This window comes from Peromyscus maniculatus, chromosome 12 (assembly GCF_049852395.1).
Source record: "Peromyscus maniculatus bairdii isolate BWxNUB_F1_BW_parent chromosome 12, HU_Pman_BW_mat_3.1, whole genome shotgun sequence".
Lineage (NCBI taxonomy): Eukaryota > Metazoa > Chordata > Mammalia > Rodentia > Cricetidae > Peromyscus > Peromyscus maniculatus.
Genome location: NC_134863.1, coordinates 29,648,489 through 29,667,021, shown reverse-complemented (window position 1 = coordinate 29,667,021; position 18,533 = coordinate 29,648,489). Strand labels below are relative to the sequence as shown.

General features: G+C 47.0%; 1 protein-coding gene across 1 annotated transcript in view; it reads left to right on the top strand.

Moving 5' to 3' along the window:
- Positions 1-18,533, top strand: part of Arhgap31 (Rho GTPase activating protein 31) — a 117,213-nt gene that overhangs the window by 92,485 nt on the left and 6,195 nt on the right. The window contains exons 7-11 of the mRNA XM_006975746.4: positions 1,208-1,406; positions 4,100-4,224; positions 10,499-10,561; positions 12,139-12,687; positions 14,526-14,803. Of these exons, the coding sequence (XP_006975808.1) occupies positions 1,208-1,406; positions 4,100-4,224; positions 10,499-10,561; positions 12,139-12,687; positions 14,526-14,803 (1,214 nt within the window). The remainder of the gene's footprint in view (positions 1-1,207; positions 1,407-4,099; positions 4,225-10,498; positions 10,562-12,138; positions 12,688-14,525; positions 14,804-18,533) is intronic.

Here is an 18,533-nt window from a genome sequence, read left to right as displayed (position 1 = left end):
GGTTGCTCAGTGGTTAGAAGCACTTGCTGCTCTTTCAAAGGACTGGAGTTGGTTTCCAGCAGCCCACAAGTGCCTATAACTCCAAATTCAGGCCACTTAATACTCCTCTTCTGGCCTCTGAGGTCACCTGTACACACATGACATACACTCACACATATAGATAATAATTTTTAATCAGAAGAAAAAGGAAAAGGGGAAGGGGGAGGGGAAGAAGAAGGAGAAGAAGAAGAAGAAGAAGAAGAAGAAGAAGAAGAAGAAGAAGAAGAAGAAGAAGAAGAAGAAGAAGAAGAAGAAGAAGTCGTCATCGTCTCCAGAGCCAGGCATGGTGGCACACACATGCAGTCATAGCACTGGAGAGGTAGATGCAGAAGGATCCTAAGTTCAGAGTCATCTTTGGTTATGTAGCAAATTCAAGGCCAGTCTGGGTTACACAAGACCCTATCCCAGAAAAACAAAGTGAAATAAAATGTCTCCAGACATTGCCAAATATCCTTGGGTAGAGTGAGGGAAGGGTGTGGAAGGTCGCCTCCAGTTAAGAACCCTTGGCAGAGAAGGGAGAACCTTGTACATGAGCCACACCTTCATCACTTCCACTGTAAAAGGAATACCCTAGAAGAGGGACAACTGCCTATAATATAAACACCACAAGACAAGTAGGTGCTGAGGAAAGAGCCACCTCCCTCTGAGGGAATAGTACAGTATATAAACAGTCTGTCCCTCTAGAGACAGATGCCTAGGAAAAGTAGACTCCAGACATCCATGGCCTTGGAGATTGTGTTCCTCAGCTGTGGGGAGGAGGGGCAGCCTCCTACTCCATCTTAGTTGAGCTAAGCCACATTCCTAGCTGACCAAAGCACTTAGCAGAGTTTTCGGGATTAAGGAATCATTGCTGTAACTCTGGATCACAGTAAGTGCTCCATAAATATTTGGAGAATGAATGAATGAGCCTATGAACAGTCACTCCATGGAAAGTGCAGAAAGCAGGTACCTCCTGACGCCCCTCTTTGCCCTCCACCTACTGTGAGCAGGACAGCCGACAGTTTCCAGTGGGCAACCTCTACCCTAGAGTCCCCCGTGCCAAAGAAAAGCCACCACTGGCACGCGGCCCTCTGTCCAGGACTTCAAGTGGAAGGGCTATAGATGAGAGATCTGACTAGGCCCGGAGCTCGGACCTGCCCCCAGCTAAACTCTTCTCTTTGGTTTACAGAGAGCCGTATCATCACAAAGAGCCTGACCTTGCCAGCCCTGTCCCTGCCCATGAAGTTGGTAAGCCTGGAGGAGGCTCAGGCCCGGAGCCTGGCGACAAACCACCCTGCTCGAAAGGAGAGACGAGAAAACAGCCTGCCTGAGATTGTCCCTCCCATGGGCACCCTCTTCCACACAGTCCTTGAGTTACCAGACAACAAGTAATTGGCATTCTTACAGCATTCTGAAGGATTTGTGGGGTGGAGGGAGTCTTGGGGCCATGAGTGATAGCAGTATGGATTGAGGTGCAGCCCAGGTGAGGTACAAAGAAATGTTCTAGAAGAGAAGGGAGCTGTCTACACAGTTTTCACCATCATTCATAGTGATGCCTTCACCCACTGCCCGAAGTGGTTACTGCAAGCTCTGGTCTCCTACCAGAGACCGGAGATACTGAGTCACGAGACTCTTCTCCCATAGAGTAGACAAAACAGGCCTGAAGTTTATAAAAGTGAGCTGCCAAAGATGAATATTTGCCTCCCTCCCCATGACCTCCACCCCTGCGTGACCACTGGAAAAGGCATAAAAATGAGCCGACGACGACAGAATACAGGTTGACAGATGGTGCCACTCTAGACAGAGAGTTCTTGGTGGCAGCACTTGGGGATGGCATGTCTGACTTCCTTGCGTCTTCTCAACCTGCCAGAGAACACCCCCCCCCCTCCTTTCTGTCTGTCTATACACATGCTTGTATGTGTTCATATAGACATGTGTGTGCAGACTTGCAGGTGTGTGGAGGCCAGGGAACAGCTTGGTCCTCAGACACTACCTACCTTTTTGGTCTCTCTTTTAAAACATGGTTCACCGCTGGCCTGGGGCTCGTGGAGTAGGCTAGTCTGGCGAGTCCATAAGCCCAAAGGATTCACCTGTCTTTGCCTTCCAGGCACTGGGATTACAAGCATGCACCCCCATATTCAGCTTTTTACTTGGGATTTCAGCTCCAACTCAGGTCTTCATGCTGAGTGGCAAGCACCTTATTAACTAAGCTGTCTCCCTTTCTTTCTTTCTTTCTTTTTTTTTTTTTTTGTTTGTTTTTTGGGGTTTTTTTTTTGTTTTTTTGTTTGTTTGTTTTTGTTTTTCGAGACACGGTTTCTCTGTGTAGCTTTGCGCCTTTCCTGGAACTCACTCTGTAGACCAGGCTGGCCTCGAACTCACAGAGATCCACCTGCCTCTGCCTCCCAAGTGCTGGGATTAAAGGCGTGCGCCACCACCGCCCGGCCTACCATCTCCCTTTCAAAACAAATCAACATTGGTACCACGGGGCAGCTTCTTTCTTATTTCTTCTTCCACTACAACCTTAGTCTCTATCCAATCATTGTACCCCACCATGGAAGAAGGCGGTGATTGGAGGAAGTGTCGTACACCTTTAGTAGGCCCAGTAGGCGAAGGCACCTTTCATTGGATGGTGTCATCCTTTCTGTTTCATGAGCCAGTCCCTCCCCCAAGATAGCAGGCTGTTTGGGGAGGAAGAAATCTGCCACCCTGGGTAACTAGAAGAAGTGTGTGCTGTAGGAATGGCATGCCTCCACTTCCCTGGGAAAACACTGCTTCCTAGAGCGGGTGGACGGTACCCTCTTAGAACTAAACACACAGCACCTCTCTAAATCAACACAGAACAAGACTCCCTCTCAGGGATGAAGAAGGAACCATCCCCTGCATGGTCTCTGCTTTCAGCCACAGCGCCATACCAGCTTAATATGTGCTGCTCCTACACCCCAAGGCTAAGTGGGCAGGCTAGCAAGCCAAGGCCGAGAGAGACCAGCAAACCTGTCTCTGACTGATCCTGAAGACCTGCTAAAGCCGAGACCCAGTGCTGGGTGGCGAGGGCCCTGTAGAGAAAGGGTTCCTTGTGAGAACCCCCAAGTTACAGGGTTTCATCCCGAACTTCACTCCAGATTGGGACTGGGTGGATCTGAAGCAGGACCTGCCTCAGTGGTGACCCCTAGTGGTACCAGGTTCTCATGAGCCAGCCTGACGCTGTGACACCTACCCACATCCCTCATCCCCAGCCCCAAGCAACCTGGTAGGAGGCTGAGCAGGAGCTGCTGACCCTTGTGCATTTTTTTTTTTTTTTTACAAAGACCACTGGCCTAGCTGGCAGGCCACAGCTCTCCCCAGCAGCATGAGAACACACTCTTTTACTGGTTTACTTTCTCATCCTTCCATTTTGAGTGTTTATTAGCCCTCACCTGTACATATCCTAGCCATATGGCCACCAGGCAGAAAGCACAGAACTGGGATCTATGGTCCTAATTGTTTACTCCTCATTTGTTTGTTTGTTTGTTTGTTTGTTTGTTTGAGACAGGGTGTCTCTACCTAGCCCTGGCTGTCCCAAAACTCACTCTGTAGACCAGGCTGGCCTCGAACTCACAGAGATCCACCTGCCTCTGCTTCCCGAGTGCTGGGATTGAAGGCGTGCGCCACCACCGCCTCTGGCTTGTTTACTCCTCTTTTTTAAAAAAAAACTTTGGCATGTTTGAAGAGTCAGAACTACAGAGCTCCGTAGACTTCTTACCAGATTTCAGAACTGTGCGTTTGCTTGTGAGTTCTGAGCATCCCACTGACCACTGCCTTTTCCTGTCTCCCACCCCTGCCTTTGACAGACACTCAGGGCATCCCCAGACAGGCTATAGTCAGGTGTAACTTGGATTTTAGAGGGAAACTTCTGGAACTATCAAAGCCATTCGTGACTGAGACTGTAACTGTAATGTTCTCTCTCAATTTGCAACCCCCCTGGAGAGACTGAGGCAGAGTTCATGAGTTCAAGCCAGCCTGGTCTACTGAGGACCCTGTCTCAAAACGAAACACTGCCTTGAAATGACAAGTTCAGCTAACCTGTGTGGCTTGGTTATTTTAGGAGAAAGCTTTCCAGTAAATCAAAGAAGTGGAAATCAATATTTAACCTGGGGCGGTCTGGATCGGACTCGAAATCCAAGCTGAGCAGAAATGGGAGTGTGTTCGTGAGAGGGCAGAGGCTTTCGGGTAAGGATCAGCACCATGGCACCTGTGGTTCTTAGCTAGGTTTCATACTTGATCACTTCACATTAGCTATTAAAAAAAAATCAGGGCTGGAGAGATGGCTCAGAGGTTAAGAGAACTGGCTGTTCTTCCAGAGGTCCTAAGTTCAATTCCCAACCACCACATGGTGGCTCACAACCTTCTATAAAGAGATCTGGTGCCCTCTTCTGGCCTGCAGACGTACCTGCAAGCAGAACACTGTATACAAAATAAACCTTTGCCAGGCAGTGGTGGTGGACGCCTTTAATCCCAGCACTTGGGAGGCAGAGGCAGGCGGATCTCTGTGAATTTGAGGCCAGCCTGGGCTACCAAGTGAGTTCCAGGAAAGGCGCAAAGCTACATAGAGAAACCCTGTCTCGGAAAAAAAAAATCAGATTCATTGTTTTTTTTTTTTAAGATGATGATGATAATGTTTTACTTACAAAAATGTTCAATATCTAGACCTTCCATGAAATCCCCTAATGTTAACATTATGACTATAAAACCATTATCAAAACAAAAGGATAATATGAATACAATACTATTAACTGATTTCTGTGTCTTAAAAGTCATACTTAACCAATTGTCTCACTAATGTCTTTTTCTGGACTTTTTCCAAGTCCAAACCTGGAATTCATACTTCATTTGGTATGAAGTACATCTTCAAACATCCTCAGTCTCCTCCAAGATCTCTCAACGTGATACTTTAGAAGAACATCATCCCTTATATTGTAGAACTGTTCCCACATCTGGGCGTGACTGAGGTTTTCTTGTAGGGAGACTAAAGTTATGAAAATTTCCAGATCTTCTACAAAGGCTGTGTCCTGCCCACCTCTGGGTCATGTCGAGAGGTACATGATTCCGAAGCCTTTTTGTTTGTAAAGTTGGTTTAGGTGACGTGGTTAAAGTACTGTATGTCATATATTTCAGCAGCACTGGTTAGGTCTTGCCCGCAACAGTTATTTCTATAATTTCCCTAAGTAGCTATTGTTTATTAGTTGGAATTCTGCTGTCAAGAAGGTCTGTCCCTTCACCCTCGGTGTTGTGATTATAAATGGGGTGCTTCCCCACGGGTTTATTTCTGAGCAAAGAAAAGAAACTGATAAAAGGAGGAACTGAGGGAACCACTACATAATACAGAATCTAGTCAACCCATCCTGAATATTGTGTCAGGGAAGGCCAAGGGAGACCTCCACAATGATTTAGTGCAATATGTTGACACACAAATGCAAGGATCAAATCTCATCTGGTTGGTTTGTTCATTTTCTTAAAAAAAAAAAAAAGCTACAAAGACAATTTTAAGGACCAATGGGAAACTGTGGGTATGCATTGGCTACTGGGTGATTTTGAAGAATTATTAAATTTTATAGTGTGTTAATGGTTCTTGGGAGGTGTATGCTATAGTTGAAGTACTTAGATGAAATGTCAAAATATCAAGACTCACTTTCAAATAATTCAGGGGAAAGTAGGTATAGAATGGACAAATCAAATACACAGAAAGATGCCAATAACCATTGAAACTAGATGGTGGGTGTAGAAAAGCCTTTAACTTTCATCAATGTCTGAAATATCCAGTAAGTGTTGGGAAGAAATGAACTCCTGCAGGGAAGATGAGAGGCGATATCTCTAACGCCTTTATGCAGACAGAGTGATAATTTCGAGACAAGGGCCAGAAAATAGAAATATTAGAAACCTGAGTCATATTTACCTGCCACAGGGATGTACAGCAGACAGCCATCACAGTGATTTCTACTACGAATAAGAATAAAGTCAGTTCAGGGACAGAACTGGGCATTCCGATAGAGAGAAGACTTAGGGGTGACCTGCCACGGTGGCTGTGTCTCCATTTCATCCTGCCCTCCCCAGCTCTTCTGTTCTCTCCATGTCAGCACGACTCTAGACTGCCTTCCTTGGCTGTGGTAACGAGAGACAGCTTTTCTCTTTGAGCATCACTGTCCCCAAAGGCAAAAGGAATGTCATTTCTGGTAGCTTGCTCAACAGTTCTCCTCAAGTGTCCTGCCTTGAGTCTTCCCTGGTCTCGGGAGCCTTCACTGGGTCACAGGACCAGTCCATGTAGCCAAAGGGGTTCCTGGGGCTGATTAACCTGGGTTCTGAACCAACCACTGGTACGAGGAATGGAAATTAAACCTAGAAGTACAAGAACTCTGTAAAGAGGGCAAAGGAAAGGGATTCTGGGTAGCCATCTGTAACAGTTGTGTGGTAAACACACCTTTCACCAAATGCAAAACTATCCAAGTGACAAGGACTGAGTGTCACAGCATGCTGAACTAACACAAATAAGAAATCAGGACTCTCTGAGGACAGTGTGGGAGGAAGTGTGAGTACCTGACAGGAAATGCCTCGTCTGTGATGAGAGATTGCCTAAGCACATCAAAGAGAGGATTAGTTACAGAATGGGAGAGGCCAGAAATAAAAAGACAAAACCCAAGAGAACAAAATGAACAAAGATGAAATGCATGATGGGCTGTGATCTTGAATCAGAAAGAGTTTTACTACCCCCAGGTAATTTTTCAAAAGGCACAAACCCAAGGTGCTGGACCAAATGGTGGTTGAGTTCATGAGGTGTCATGTGCTCAGCAGGGTAGTCTCTCAGGTCCCCCAGAAGGTGGCTCACAGCCACAGCAGTTTCTGCTCGAGAGGTCTGTGGCAAGGGCTGAGTATCCGGGATTTTCTAAAAGCCCCCTAAGTAGTTCTACTATCCAATCAGGGTTGGAAGTCACTGGGTTAAAGTCTTAGAACCAACTGACTAGAAATAAAACCGAGCCAGCTGAGCCTTGGTGGGATGTAGGAGGAAAATGACATCGGTGGATGTCGACACAAGTGACTCCTGGTCGGTAGAGTGGCTGCTTTAGCCAGAACAGCACTGCTCAGACCGCCAGAAACTAAAGCTCAGGACTGCAAGGTGTGGCTAGTGGACAGAATATAGACTCAAAGAGAGGCCACCGAAGTCCATAAAGTAATCTTCCAGTGTGGTCGCTTAGTGGCACATGGGCTGGCAATACTTTCGTGTGTGAATATGAAAGGGGGAATCGGTGGATTCACATATGTAAACAAGGTGTTAAATTTTCCATGGCAAAGGGTATTTAAAAATTTTGTATGTGTGTGTGGAGTATGTTTGGGTGTGTGCACATATGTGTACAAGTACATGTGCCCACGCATGTAGGGGTTAGAGGTTAATGCCAGGTGTCTTCCTCTATTGCTCTCCGCCTTATTTTGTTTTGTTATATTAAGACATGGTCTCTCACTGAACAACTTTGGCTAGACTGAATGACAAGAAACCCCACCCCCAACACACACACACACACACACACACACACACACACACACACACCTGTCTCTATCTCCCAACCCCCAAAGGGCATTTTAAAAATTGATTAACCATGGATACTATTGGGAGTTTATTAGGTTGGCAGCGGAGAGAGGGACGTGTTCCAGCACATTCAAACAAACTAAACAGACAAGAAAGTGTAAGGGAAAAAATGAAGTAGTGACTGAACGCAGATGCATAAACTTTGAAGCAAATTCCAGACACTGATTTCAATCTTTAAATTTTGTTTTATGTTAAAATAAACTCCTGTGCAGAAGAACCCTAAAGCCACGGGGCTGGAGACTTTACATTTGAGTGAAAGAATCATCAGAAGGGACCAAGACCACAAAGGGGGTGAGAGCTGAGGATTTGAAGTTCAGTAGAGTTCTTATCTGGGATGCAGGAGGGAGCTATTGGTGGAAGCTACAGAGCTTGGATGGATGGAATGCGCTGACTGGGGGTTACTTCATGATTACCTGGTTCCGGCCCCTTAAGGTCAACACATGGAAACCAGAGTCGAGAGACAGAGAGATACAGGAACCAAAGGCAAAGCGTTGCTCAGAATACACAGACAGACGAGGGACGCCAGCCAGGCAGCTTTAAGATGATAAATCAGCGTATGATCCTGTACAAACAGCAGCTCTCGAAGGGGAAAAATCTTGGCATAGCTATTGAGAGTGAGGAGGTTGGGGGCTCTCGAGGCTTTGGAGAGCCTGAGTGAAGCAGAGGCAGGCTTTCCTCCCATGTGGCCGAGTCAGAGAATCCCCAAATGGAGGAGGCCAACTGTCTAAATCAGAACCTCTTAGAAGAGGAGCGTTTGGATTAAGGGGGAAAAGAGGGGGAATTCTAAAAAGAGGACTAAACAAGGCATGAGTTATTGCCCAGTTTGAGTTAGTGCCAGCTCCGGCTGCTTCTTGTGGAACAGCCGCCTGTCTTCCCCTGTGGTGAGCACTGGCTGGTCGAAACAGTCGTAGACAGTATGTTTTCTTTTGTTTTGTAAGACAGGATCTCCCTCTGTAACCCTAGCTGGTCTGGAACTCACTGTGTGTTATTTTTAATTATTTATTCTGGTTTAGAACAACACGATTACTCTATAGTCATTTCTCATTTCGTCTTAACAACTCCATTGTCTTTTATACATGAAAAAGGTATAATCTGCTGGGCATGGTGCTGCACGCCTTTAATCCCAGCACTCTGGAGGTAGAGGCAAGTGGATCTCTGTGAGTTCGAGGCCAGCCTGGTCTATAGAGTGAGTTCCAGGACAGCCAGATCTACATAGAGGAAACCTGTCTTGGAAAAGAAGAAGAAGGAGGAGGAGGAGGAAAGAAAGGAAGAAGGAAGGGAGAGAGAGAAAGAGAGAAAGAGAGAAAGAAAGAAAGAAAGAAAGGAAGAAAGAAAGAAAGAAAGAAAGAAAGAAAGAAAGAAAGAAAGAAAGAAAGAAAGAAAGAAAGAAAGAGAGAAAGAAAGAGCAAAAAAGTATAACAAAAAAGGCTGCATGTCTGAGGTCACACAGCTGCAAAGCAGCAGCGGTGACTCAAACCCAGATCTGTGTAAATCCAGAGTTATCTTGATGGCAGTTAGTCCTGCGCTCCTTAGCATCCAGGTCCTCGTCTCCCTCCTAGCAAGCTTGACCTGGAAGGAATATCGATCCTAATCCTGTTTCCTTTGCTGCAGGAGAGAACCCCTGAGGCTGGGTAACTTATGAAGAACAGTAGTTCATAGTTCTCTGGGATAGGAAGTCTAAGAGCATGGCAGGGCTGGCATCTCCTTGACTTGTGGTGAGAGCCTCATGCTGCTTCGGTATATGGTGGAAAATGAATGGAGGCACATAAATGGGGACCAGAGAAAGAGGGCAGACTCTCGAAGTAGCTATCCCATCTCAGTGAGAAAGCCGTTAAGCCGTTTGTGAGGTCTCTGCCTCCGTAACCCAACTCCTCCAACCCTGATGCACTGAAGAGCTAAGCTTCCAATCTATGAACGTTTTGGGATCATACTCCTACCACAGCAGTGCCTGTTCCTGTGCCAGTGATGGGTTCTTGACTCATTTAAACCAACACTTCCCCCAAGCCCCATCCATGGTAGCATAGATGCACAAATTATACCAGGTGCAAAGTCTGTGTTCAAAGAGATTCCTGTTTGGTAGGAATCTGTTCATCAGGGAGGTTGGTGGGTGAGGAACAACCAGTCTACAAATTCTATGGAGCATAGCCCATGGGGGAAAGATGATGAACACACACACACACACACACACACACACACACACACACACACACACGCACACAGCCTTCTCATTTGACGTACCAGATTCCTGATGCTGCTAGATATGGTGGCAGCCAACAATCCCGCTCTCCAGTGTGCCAGATAAGAGAGGTTTCCCAGGTCCCTTCAAGTCTACCCCATGAATTAATCTTGAGTACTTTTTAAAATTATTTTTATTATTTTATGTGTGTGGATGTTTGTCTGCGTGTATGTCTGTGCACTGTGTTCATGCAGTGCCCTGGGAGGCCAGAAGAGGGCATCAGATACCTTAGGACGAGAGTTACAGGGAATTGGGAGATGCCACATAGGTGCTTGGGTCCTCTGAAAAAGGAACTCTTAACCACAAAGCCTTTGCTCCAACTCCTTCAGCACTTTTTGTACAATTAAACTGGACTCAGGACTTCTCATTTGACAAAATTACAATTTACCTTTACTTGTAAAATATTAATAAGACTAATCTGTGCCCTCTTGTTATAAGGTCAGTCCCCATTAGGAAAGTGGGGACATGTAGAGGGGAGTCAGGGCAATTCTGTAAGGAGAAAATATGTTATAACTACTTGAAACAGTTTCCTGGAAATTTTTCTCATATGCTTATAGCCTGACCTATTGTTCTGAATGTTTCTTCTTGGTATGCACTCATCAGGGGTATTTTTTTTTTTCTTTTATCTTTAGTGGAAAAGGCTACTATCCGACCAGCTAAAAGCATGGACTCACTGTGTTCAGTGCCTGTGGAAGGTGAGTGTCTTAGTTCTTATCCTACTGCTGTGAAGAGACACCATGGCCAAGGGCAACTTATAAAGGAAAGCGTTTAATTTAGGGCTTGCTTATAGTTTCAGAGAGTCCGTTGTAGTCATGGCAGGGAGCGTCATGGCATGCAGACAGGCAGGGTACTGGGAAAGTAGCTGAGAGCTTTACATCCTGATTCACAGGCAGCAGGAAGAGAGAGACCCTGGACCTGGTGTGGGTTTTTGAAACCTCAAAGCCCTCCCCCACTTAAGTACTTCCTCCAACAAGGCCACACCTCCTAATCCTTCTCTGATCAGTCCACCAATTAGGGATAATGATGAAAATATATGAGTGTATGGGGGGGGGGCGTTCTCTTTTGAATCATCACAGTGAGATTCTACAATTAGTGTCCAGTCACTAATTATCTGCAGTCATGTTCACACATGACCACCTAGCCCCAAACTACTCCCTAGTTCATCCCAAAGGAAAAAAAAAAAAAAAAATCTAGAGGGCTGGAGAGATGGCTTAGCAGTTAAGGGCACTGACTGCTCTTCCAGAGGACCCGGGTTCAATTCCCAGCACCCGTATGGCAGCTCACAACTATCTGTAACTCCAAGATCTGAGAGCCTCACACAGACACATGTGCAGACACCACCAATACTCATAAAATAAAAATAAATAAATTGTTTTTTTTTTAAAAAAAAAAAAAGGTCTAGAACCTTCCCTTTTTCCAACTTTCCTCCGACCACAGAGGGGACCATAGGGACTTTTCACTCAAAATTAGACCACAGCGAAGGTCAACAAGCTAAAAACTAAGACAGAGGGAACCTAGAAGGAAGCCAAACACTGATTTATTCCATGATGGTTATGTGTCTTGAATTTGTGAGTTTCCTGACCGTGAGTTTCACAGTGCTTCCGTTGACATTTTGAACTGATAGGCTAGTTCATGCCAGCTAACACTGACTGACGCTGTGATAAAACACCGTGACAAAAAGCAGCTTGGGGAGAAAGGGGCTTATTTATCTTGCAACTATCTCAGGGAAGTCAGGGCAGGAACCTGAGGCAGGATCCTGGAGACAGGAACTGAAGCAGAGGCCATGGAGGGGTGCTGCTTACTAGCTTGCTCCTTGTGGCTTGCTCAGTCTGCTTTCTTATGCAGCCCAAGACCACCTGTCCAGGGATGATGGCACCACCCATTAGTGAGCTGGGCCCTCCCACATCAATCACTAAATTAAGAAAAAAAAATGTCCCACAGGTTTGCCTCTAGGCAATATGATGGAGGCATTTTCTCAATTAAGAGTCTCTAAATGTGTCCAGGTTTGTGTCAAGTTGACAAACACTAACCCAGCCGAGTTGGGTAATTGCTATGTATTACCTGTTGGAGCAGGTTACATATGAGTTGATACCCATCGCCAAATGACAGGGATTGACATTTGTGCTTGCCTTGGTGGACGAATTGCTAGTATCTCCTCCACTTTCTGTTGAACAACCATCAGGCCCAGCCTCAAGTTTCAAGGAAAGCGGCTCCCCCAGCCGTGGTCTGCGCACACCCAGGATGCTAACCACCGCTTGCTCTTCTTCACCAGGCAAAGAAAACAAAGGGAATTTCAATCGAACAGTCACCACTGGTGGATTTTTCATTCCAGCCACAAAAATGCACACGGGCAGCGCCGGCAGCTCCTGTGACCTCAGCAAGGAGAGTGAATGGGGTCAGGAGGGGATGCCGGCTGGGGCCGAGGGGGGCTGTGAGGTGGGCGGTCAGATCCGGCCCCTGCCTGAGCAGCTGAAGGTGTTCCGACCCATCGGAGACCCTGAGAGCGAGCAGTCCGCCCCGAAGCTCCTGGGGATGTTCTACACCTCCAACGACAGTCCCGGCAAATCCGTGTTCACCAGCAGCCTGTTCCAGATGGAGCCCTCACCGCGCCACCAGCGAAAGGCGCTCAACATCTCCGAGCCCTTCGCGGTTTCCGTGCCCCTCCGCGTGTCTGCGGTCATCAGCACCAACAGCACCCCGTGCAGAACGCCCCCCAAAGAGCTGCAGTCTCTCTCCAGCCTAGAAGAGTTTTCTTTCCAAGGTTCAGAAAGCGGAGGGTGGCCAGAAGAGGAGAAGCCTCCGGGAGCTGAGTCTTTTCCAGGTAAAATAGGGACAGGACGGGTCTCGCTCCGTTGTAAGATAGAACACCAGGCCGGGCGGTGGTGGCGCAGCCTTTAATCCCAGCACTCAGGAGGCAGAGCCAGGCGGATCTCTGTGAGTTCGAGGCCAGCCTGGGCTACAGAGTGAGTTCCAGGAAAAGGCGCAGAGCTACACAGAGAAACCCTGTCTCAAAAAACCAAAAAAAAAAAAAAAAAAAAAAAAGATAGAACACCAGGTTTGAAGTGGCTTCCATAGGATGTGCAAGGCAGTGTGGGGAGGTGGTTGGGATGGCGGGCTCTAGGGCCATTGGCTGTTGCAAACCCGTGCTCTGCCGTGGATTTTCACCGAGTTAATCCCCTGTGCCTCAGTTTCTTAATGTATAAAATGCTGATGTTAATAATCATACCTTACTTGTAAGTTTGTGTGAACGTTTGGTTAACACATGCAAAGATCTCAGAGCAGCGTCCAATACATAATAAGTACTCCGTAAAGGTTACTTACTACTTTATTAGCACACACGGTGAGAACTCAGGAGTGAGAAGTCGTGGGATGCTGAGCTACAGGGCTGGAATTGACGGGCCTGTGTTTCTGGATGTATTTTCTATTCATCCATCCCTCCTCATTTCTACCTCATATCTGCAAAGGATAGGGATAGCAAACCCAGCCGTGAGAAAGTGCTTCCTTAGGTTTCATTTCCGCAATCGCGGAGTAAGTCTGGTGGGTTCTCACACCCCAAGGCTGATACAGTCCCTGAACTGTGACCATGGTGAGCAGGAGTTTCTGTTCTTGCTCCACGCTTCTTCCCTTGTAGCCAGGCTGGTCTCCAACAAAGGATCCCACTGTCTCTGCCTGCCTAATGCTCGGATTATAGGCCTGAACCACTTAGAAAGGACTCTTTTGACGACAGTCCTAAAATGAAGTAGGGGGAATCTCAACAGAAAGGTTTGCTAACAGTCAGACCAACCGAATGTTTCTATCTCAACCAAAACTGGTGCTTTTCAGTAGCTCTTAGGTTGCTGGGCATAGCCGAAGTGTGCTGCATGTATAATCTCCCTTCTTAAGGCAACCTTCAGAGGTACGGATAATGATTATTAGATAATCTCCATTTGCTTGGAGAGGAATAAATAATTTTCCCAAAACCTCATAGCAAGCATGTGGGTAAACACACACACACACACACACACACACACACACACACACACACACATACACACACCCCTCAAACATTGCAATTTGCAATTCCTGGCATGTTAATCTCAAATCTGAACCAGGGTGTAACAGCCAGTATTTGCTGGTGTCGCTTGGCATGATGGCAACACAGCGTTCAGAACCGAGACTGCCGTGAAACTGTGCAATGCTACACAGTTGGGCACTACAAGGATCGTCCCAGATTCACCGTCCATTTGATTTTGAATTCCTTTTGGCCGCTGTCTATTCAGAAACCTTTCCACTCTTGCCAACATTTTTACGACCTGCACATTCAGTTACATGACCTCATAGGCGGGCACAACCCACAGCTTCAAAAGCTGTGCTCCAAGCACCAATAAGACTCGTCTCCTCCAATGCTGTGACAACCAAAAATGTCTCCAGACATTGCCAATGCCCCTGGAGGGCTGGGGGAATTTGGAGCAAAATGGCTCCCAATTGAGAACCACTGGACTAGATGATGGCTGGGATCCGAGGCAGGAACGTGGTCCAGAGAAGAGCGTAAAGAAGGAGGGGGCAGTGAGTCGAGAGAAGTCCCCAGTTCCTGGGAAGCAGGGCTAGGGGGCAGGACGGTGTTGCAAGTGCCTTCGTGAAACGAACTCTTTGTACTGATCCCTCGCATCCTCACCGCAGCCTCAGTCGCTAAGAAGGCAGCTCCTGAGGACACCGTGCCAGAACCCGAAGCCCTGGGGCCAGCAGAATGTAGCCAAGGCCCTTCCCTGGTCCCGGGTACCCAAGCGGAGAAGAAATCCTTGGAAATATCCCTGGGCTCTCAACTTTCAAGGGAATCCGAGAAGAGGCCAAATGCAGAGGAGGTGGTGGAGGACAGCCAGGGGGCTGGCCAGCTGAAGACAACCGCTCCACAAGAGAGCCTCAGGGCCAGGACCGAAGCGATGCTTCTCCATGAGATGGTAAGGTGGACTCTGCCTGTTCCCGCCACAAATAGTACAATTTAAAGCGGTTTAAAAAAAAAAATGTGGAGAGTTTCTACAAGAGAGACTTCTTTAATTCATTTACTTTTTTAAAGTTTTTATTTCATATGTGTGCCATAGCATGTATATGTGGGGTTAGAGGACAACTTTGGGGAGTCTGTTCTTGCCTTATTTGTTCAGGCAGGGCTCCTCTTATTGCTGCTGCTGCTGCTGCTGCACTGTGTAGTGCAGGCTGACCAGCCCCCAGGCTTCCAAACAGTTTCCCTCTAGTTACCTCTTATCTCACCACAAGAGTGCTGGGACTACAGATGTGCACTTGATGTGGCCTCCAGGGACCAGGCTCAGGTTGTCAGGCTTGCAAGGCTAGCATTTCTACTCACTGGGCCATCTTCCTAGCCCCATACATATATTATATAAATCATATGTGTGTGTGTGTGTGTGTGTGTGTGTGTGTGTGTGTGTGTGTGTGTGTGTGGTGTTATTTATTAAGCGGCGCAATGTTATTCATTAAGCAGCGCTGTTTACTATGCGAGTAAAGCCATAAAGTACGACAAAACCCACTCTAAGAGTTTATTAAGGGAAGGGAACAGAAGGGATGTGATAGGCCTATGGGAATGATCATGCAGGAAGGCGGGGAGGGATAAGTGGGACCTGCTTTTATAGATTCTGCCCACACATGCACATATGGGCTTACATAGCTACACCACACATGTGCATAGATTACATGATCACACTGCACACAATTTACGTGATCACACAGTGCACAAATTATGTAGAATGTAAGACCCTGGGATGACTAAGCATCTTGCCGGGCTACTGGATGGTGCATGTGCAGCCATACAGCTGGGAGAGTGGCTAGGAGTTCTACATAAATTTTAAGGAGTCTTTAGAAGTCTCACTTCTTAGGCAGGAATGATGGCATACACCTATGACCCCATCACTTAGGAGGTGGAAAATGGAGGACCATGGTCTCAGGTCATTAATCTGGCATGTATGGGACCCTGTTTCAAAACAAACAAAACTCACTTCTCAGCCTGGGGTTTTTCTGCTGCAGGCCTCTGGGAGATCCCGCCATGATGCAAAGGAAACCATTCAGGTCAGATTCCCAAGGCAGACACAACTCTGAATATTTCTGGCCCATAAACCACTGACATGTCCTTAGAACGTAATGACACTCAACCTCAGACACATCACAAAGGCTGCTCCTTATATCCCAGTCCCACGCAAGATGACCACTCATGAACCTCATTCTCTTTTCTCCGACATCCCAGCCTGGTGTTTGTCCTGGGCTGTCTGTAAAACCTGAGACATTTCCAGGCTCTAGTCTCTGTTTTTAGAAAAGTTCAAATCTGACCCCAAAGCTGACAGACCTTACCCATTCTTTAGGGGTGGTATTTTCCATGAGTGTTTTTATGGGATGTCTTTACATAGAAGGTGTGAGGTGTTTCTGGGGACACCCAGGGAGGAGTCCTGCTTTTGTAAGAACCATAACCAGCAGCATATGCTGAGAGATAAAGGAAGCCTACAGCATTTTAACTTACTTCCAGAAGCCACCACCAAGAGGACCATGTCGGGCAGTTTGGACAAAGCTGAGGTGATGTGGTGGGCTCAGGAGGGCTGAGCAAGAGTTCCCATAGTGCCACGGACTGGCCAATAGGGGGTACCATGACCATAGAAGAACCAGGGCTTGGATAGTCAGGAAGGCAAGGATTCGGCAAATGATAGACAGCACTGTTGCTGGAGGGCTTCTCTCCAGGTTCCCCAAGCCCCGCAGTCCCACAATCCACTTATAAAATAATGACTCAGATGCTTATATTACTTATAAACTGTATGGCCGTGACAGGCTTCTTGCTAACTGTTCTTTATCTTAAATTAACCCATTTTTATAAATCTATACCTTGCCACGTGGCTGGTGGCTTACCGGCATCTTTACATGCTGCTGGTCATGGCAGCGGCTGCAGTGTCTCTCCCCCTTCCTCCTGTTTCCCCAATTCTCCTCTCTCTTTGTCCCGCCTATACTTCCTGCCTGGTCACTGGCCATCAGTGTTTATTTATATAGAATGATATCCACAGCACAGCACACTCAGAAGTGGTTTGAATCTGCTGCTTCTTAGAAGAAGGAGCAGGTGTTTGGGAATCTGCCTCTCTTCTAACTCACCCCTCTGTAGGCAACCTGGTGGTCCCCCACTCCTGGGAGGTCACCATATTGATGCCCAACTTAGTGCAGACACCTGATCGGCATAGCACACTACAGCCCAGAACTCCTGGACTCAAGCGATCCTCCTGTCTCAGCCTCCCGAGCCATAGAGCATGTTTGCATGGGCAGAGAGCCTGTGGTGGTTGACACCCCAGTACAAAGGACAGCACTTCGAGGAAGATAACATTAGTGCAGGAAGAACTAGGGGAACTTAAGTTAGCAAGTAAGGCCCCAGGTCTTTCCTTCACTGAACCTATGGACTAAATCCACACCTTGTGCTAAGTAAGCACTCTGCTCTCCTGAGCACTAGGGTCACTACAATGACCAAGACTGTCACCCCTGTCCCTGCCGGCCTCACAAGAAAAAAATCAGGATCCAGGGCAAAGTGGAAGTATGGAAGGGTGAGAAAACACAACAGAGTTTCTTAGTGATTGATGAATGTAAATGTTGAGTAAAGTAAGGAAACAAGAAAAAGGTTGCCTGGTGGTGGTGATGGTGCACGCCTTTGATCCCAGCACTCGAGAGGCAAAGGCAGGTTGATCTCTGTGAGTTCAAGGCCCGCCTGGGCTATAGAGTGAGTTCCAGGAAAGGTGCAAAGCTACACAGAGAAATCCTGTCTCGTAAAGAAAGAAAGAAAGAAAGAAAGAGAGAGAGAGAGAGAGAGAGAGAGAGAGAGAGAGAGAAGAAAGAAAAAAGCTAGTGAACAAAACTGTTCACAATGGAATGCAGCAAAGAAAAATCCAGTTGCTTTTGTCCAAGTAATACTGGAGAGTTTAAAGAAATAACAGGGAGAATGGGGGCTGGGGGTGTAGCACACTTCATGTGTGAGACCCTAGATTTAACCCTCAGTACTCTAGAAGCAGAGCCAGGTGACGAGCAGAGAGGCCAGCAGCATATCAGACTTCCACAGAGAGTCACTGGTGAGAGAAAGACATTCCCTGAGATGGTTCTCCTTACAGGAGAATTGCATCTTGAGACATGAAGGGCAAGGAACGCACTATAAATAAAGTGGAAAGTTCAGGACATAGCTCAGTGACAGAACACTTGCTGGGATAGACTACAGCATGTGCTCACTGTTGTATCCGTTTAGTGAATCCCCCAGAGACCGCCAAGGAGCCAGTTTCGGATGCAAGCACATAAGGGTTCTTTTATTGTCAGGTTTGAACCTGGGCCACCGTCAGGCAGATGGAGGGAAATTCGGCAGTGGCAGCCGGCCAAGGGGTAAAGAGTTTTTATAGGGAAAAACCTCAAGCTGGGAATTACATGCTTTGCCATCTTGGGATTGGGTAGAAGGGATTTGGGGCAAAGAGATTTTTTGAAACTATTGGTCTAGACTTTCAGCAGGAAACCACATTTGAAACTATTGGGTTGGACTTTTGGCGGGGAACCACAACCCGCTGAGCAGGATTATCTGAGCTGTTCAGCAGGATTATCTGGATATCTTCTAGGGCCATAAACCACAGACAGAATGTCTGCAGGAACATACTGCCTTCTATCAATTCAAGTTGTCAT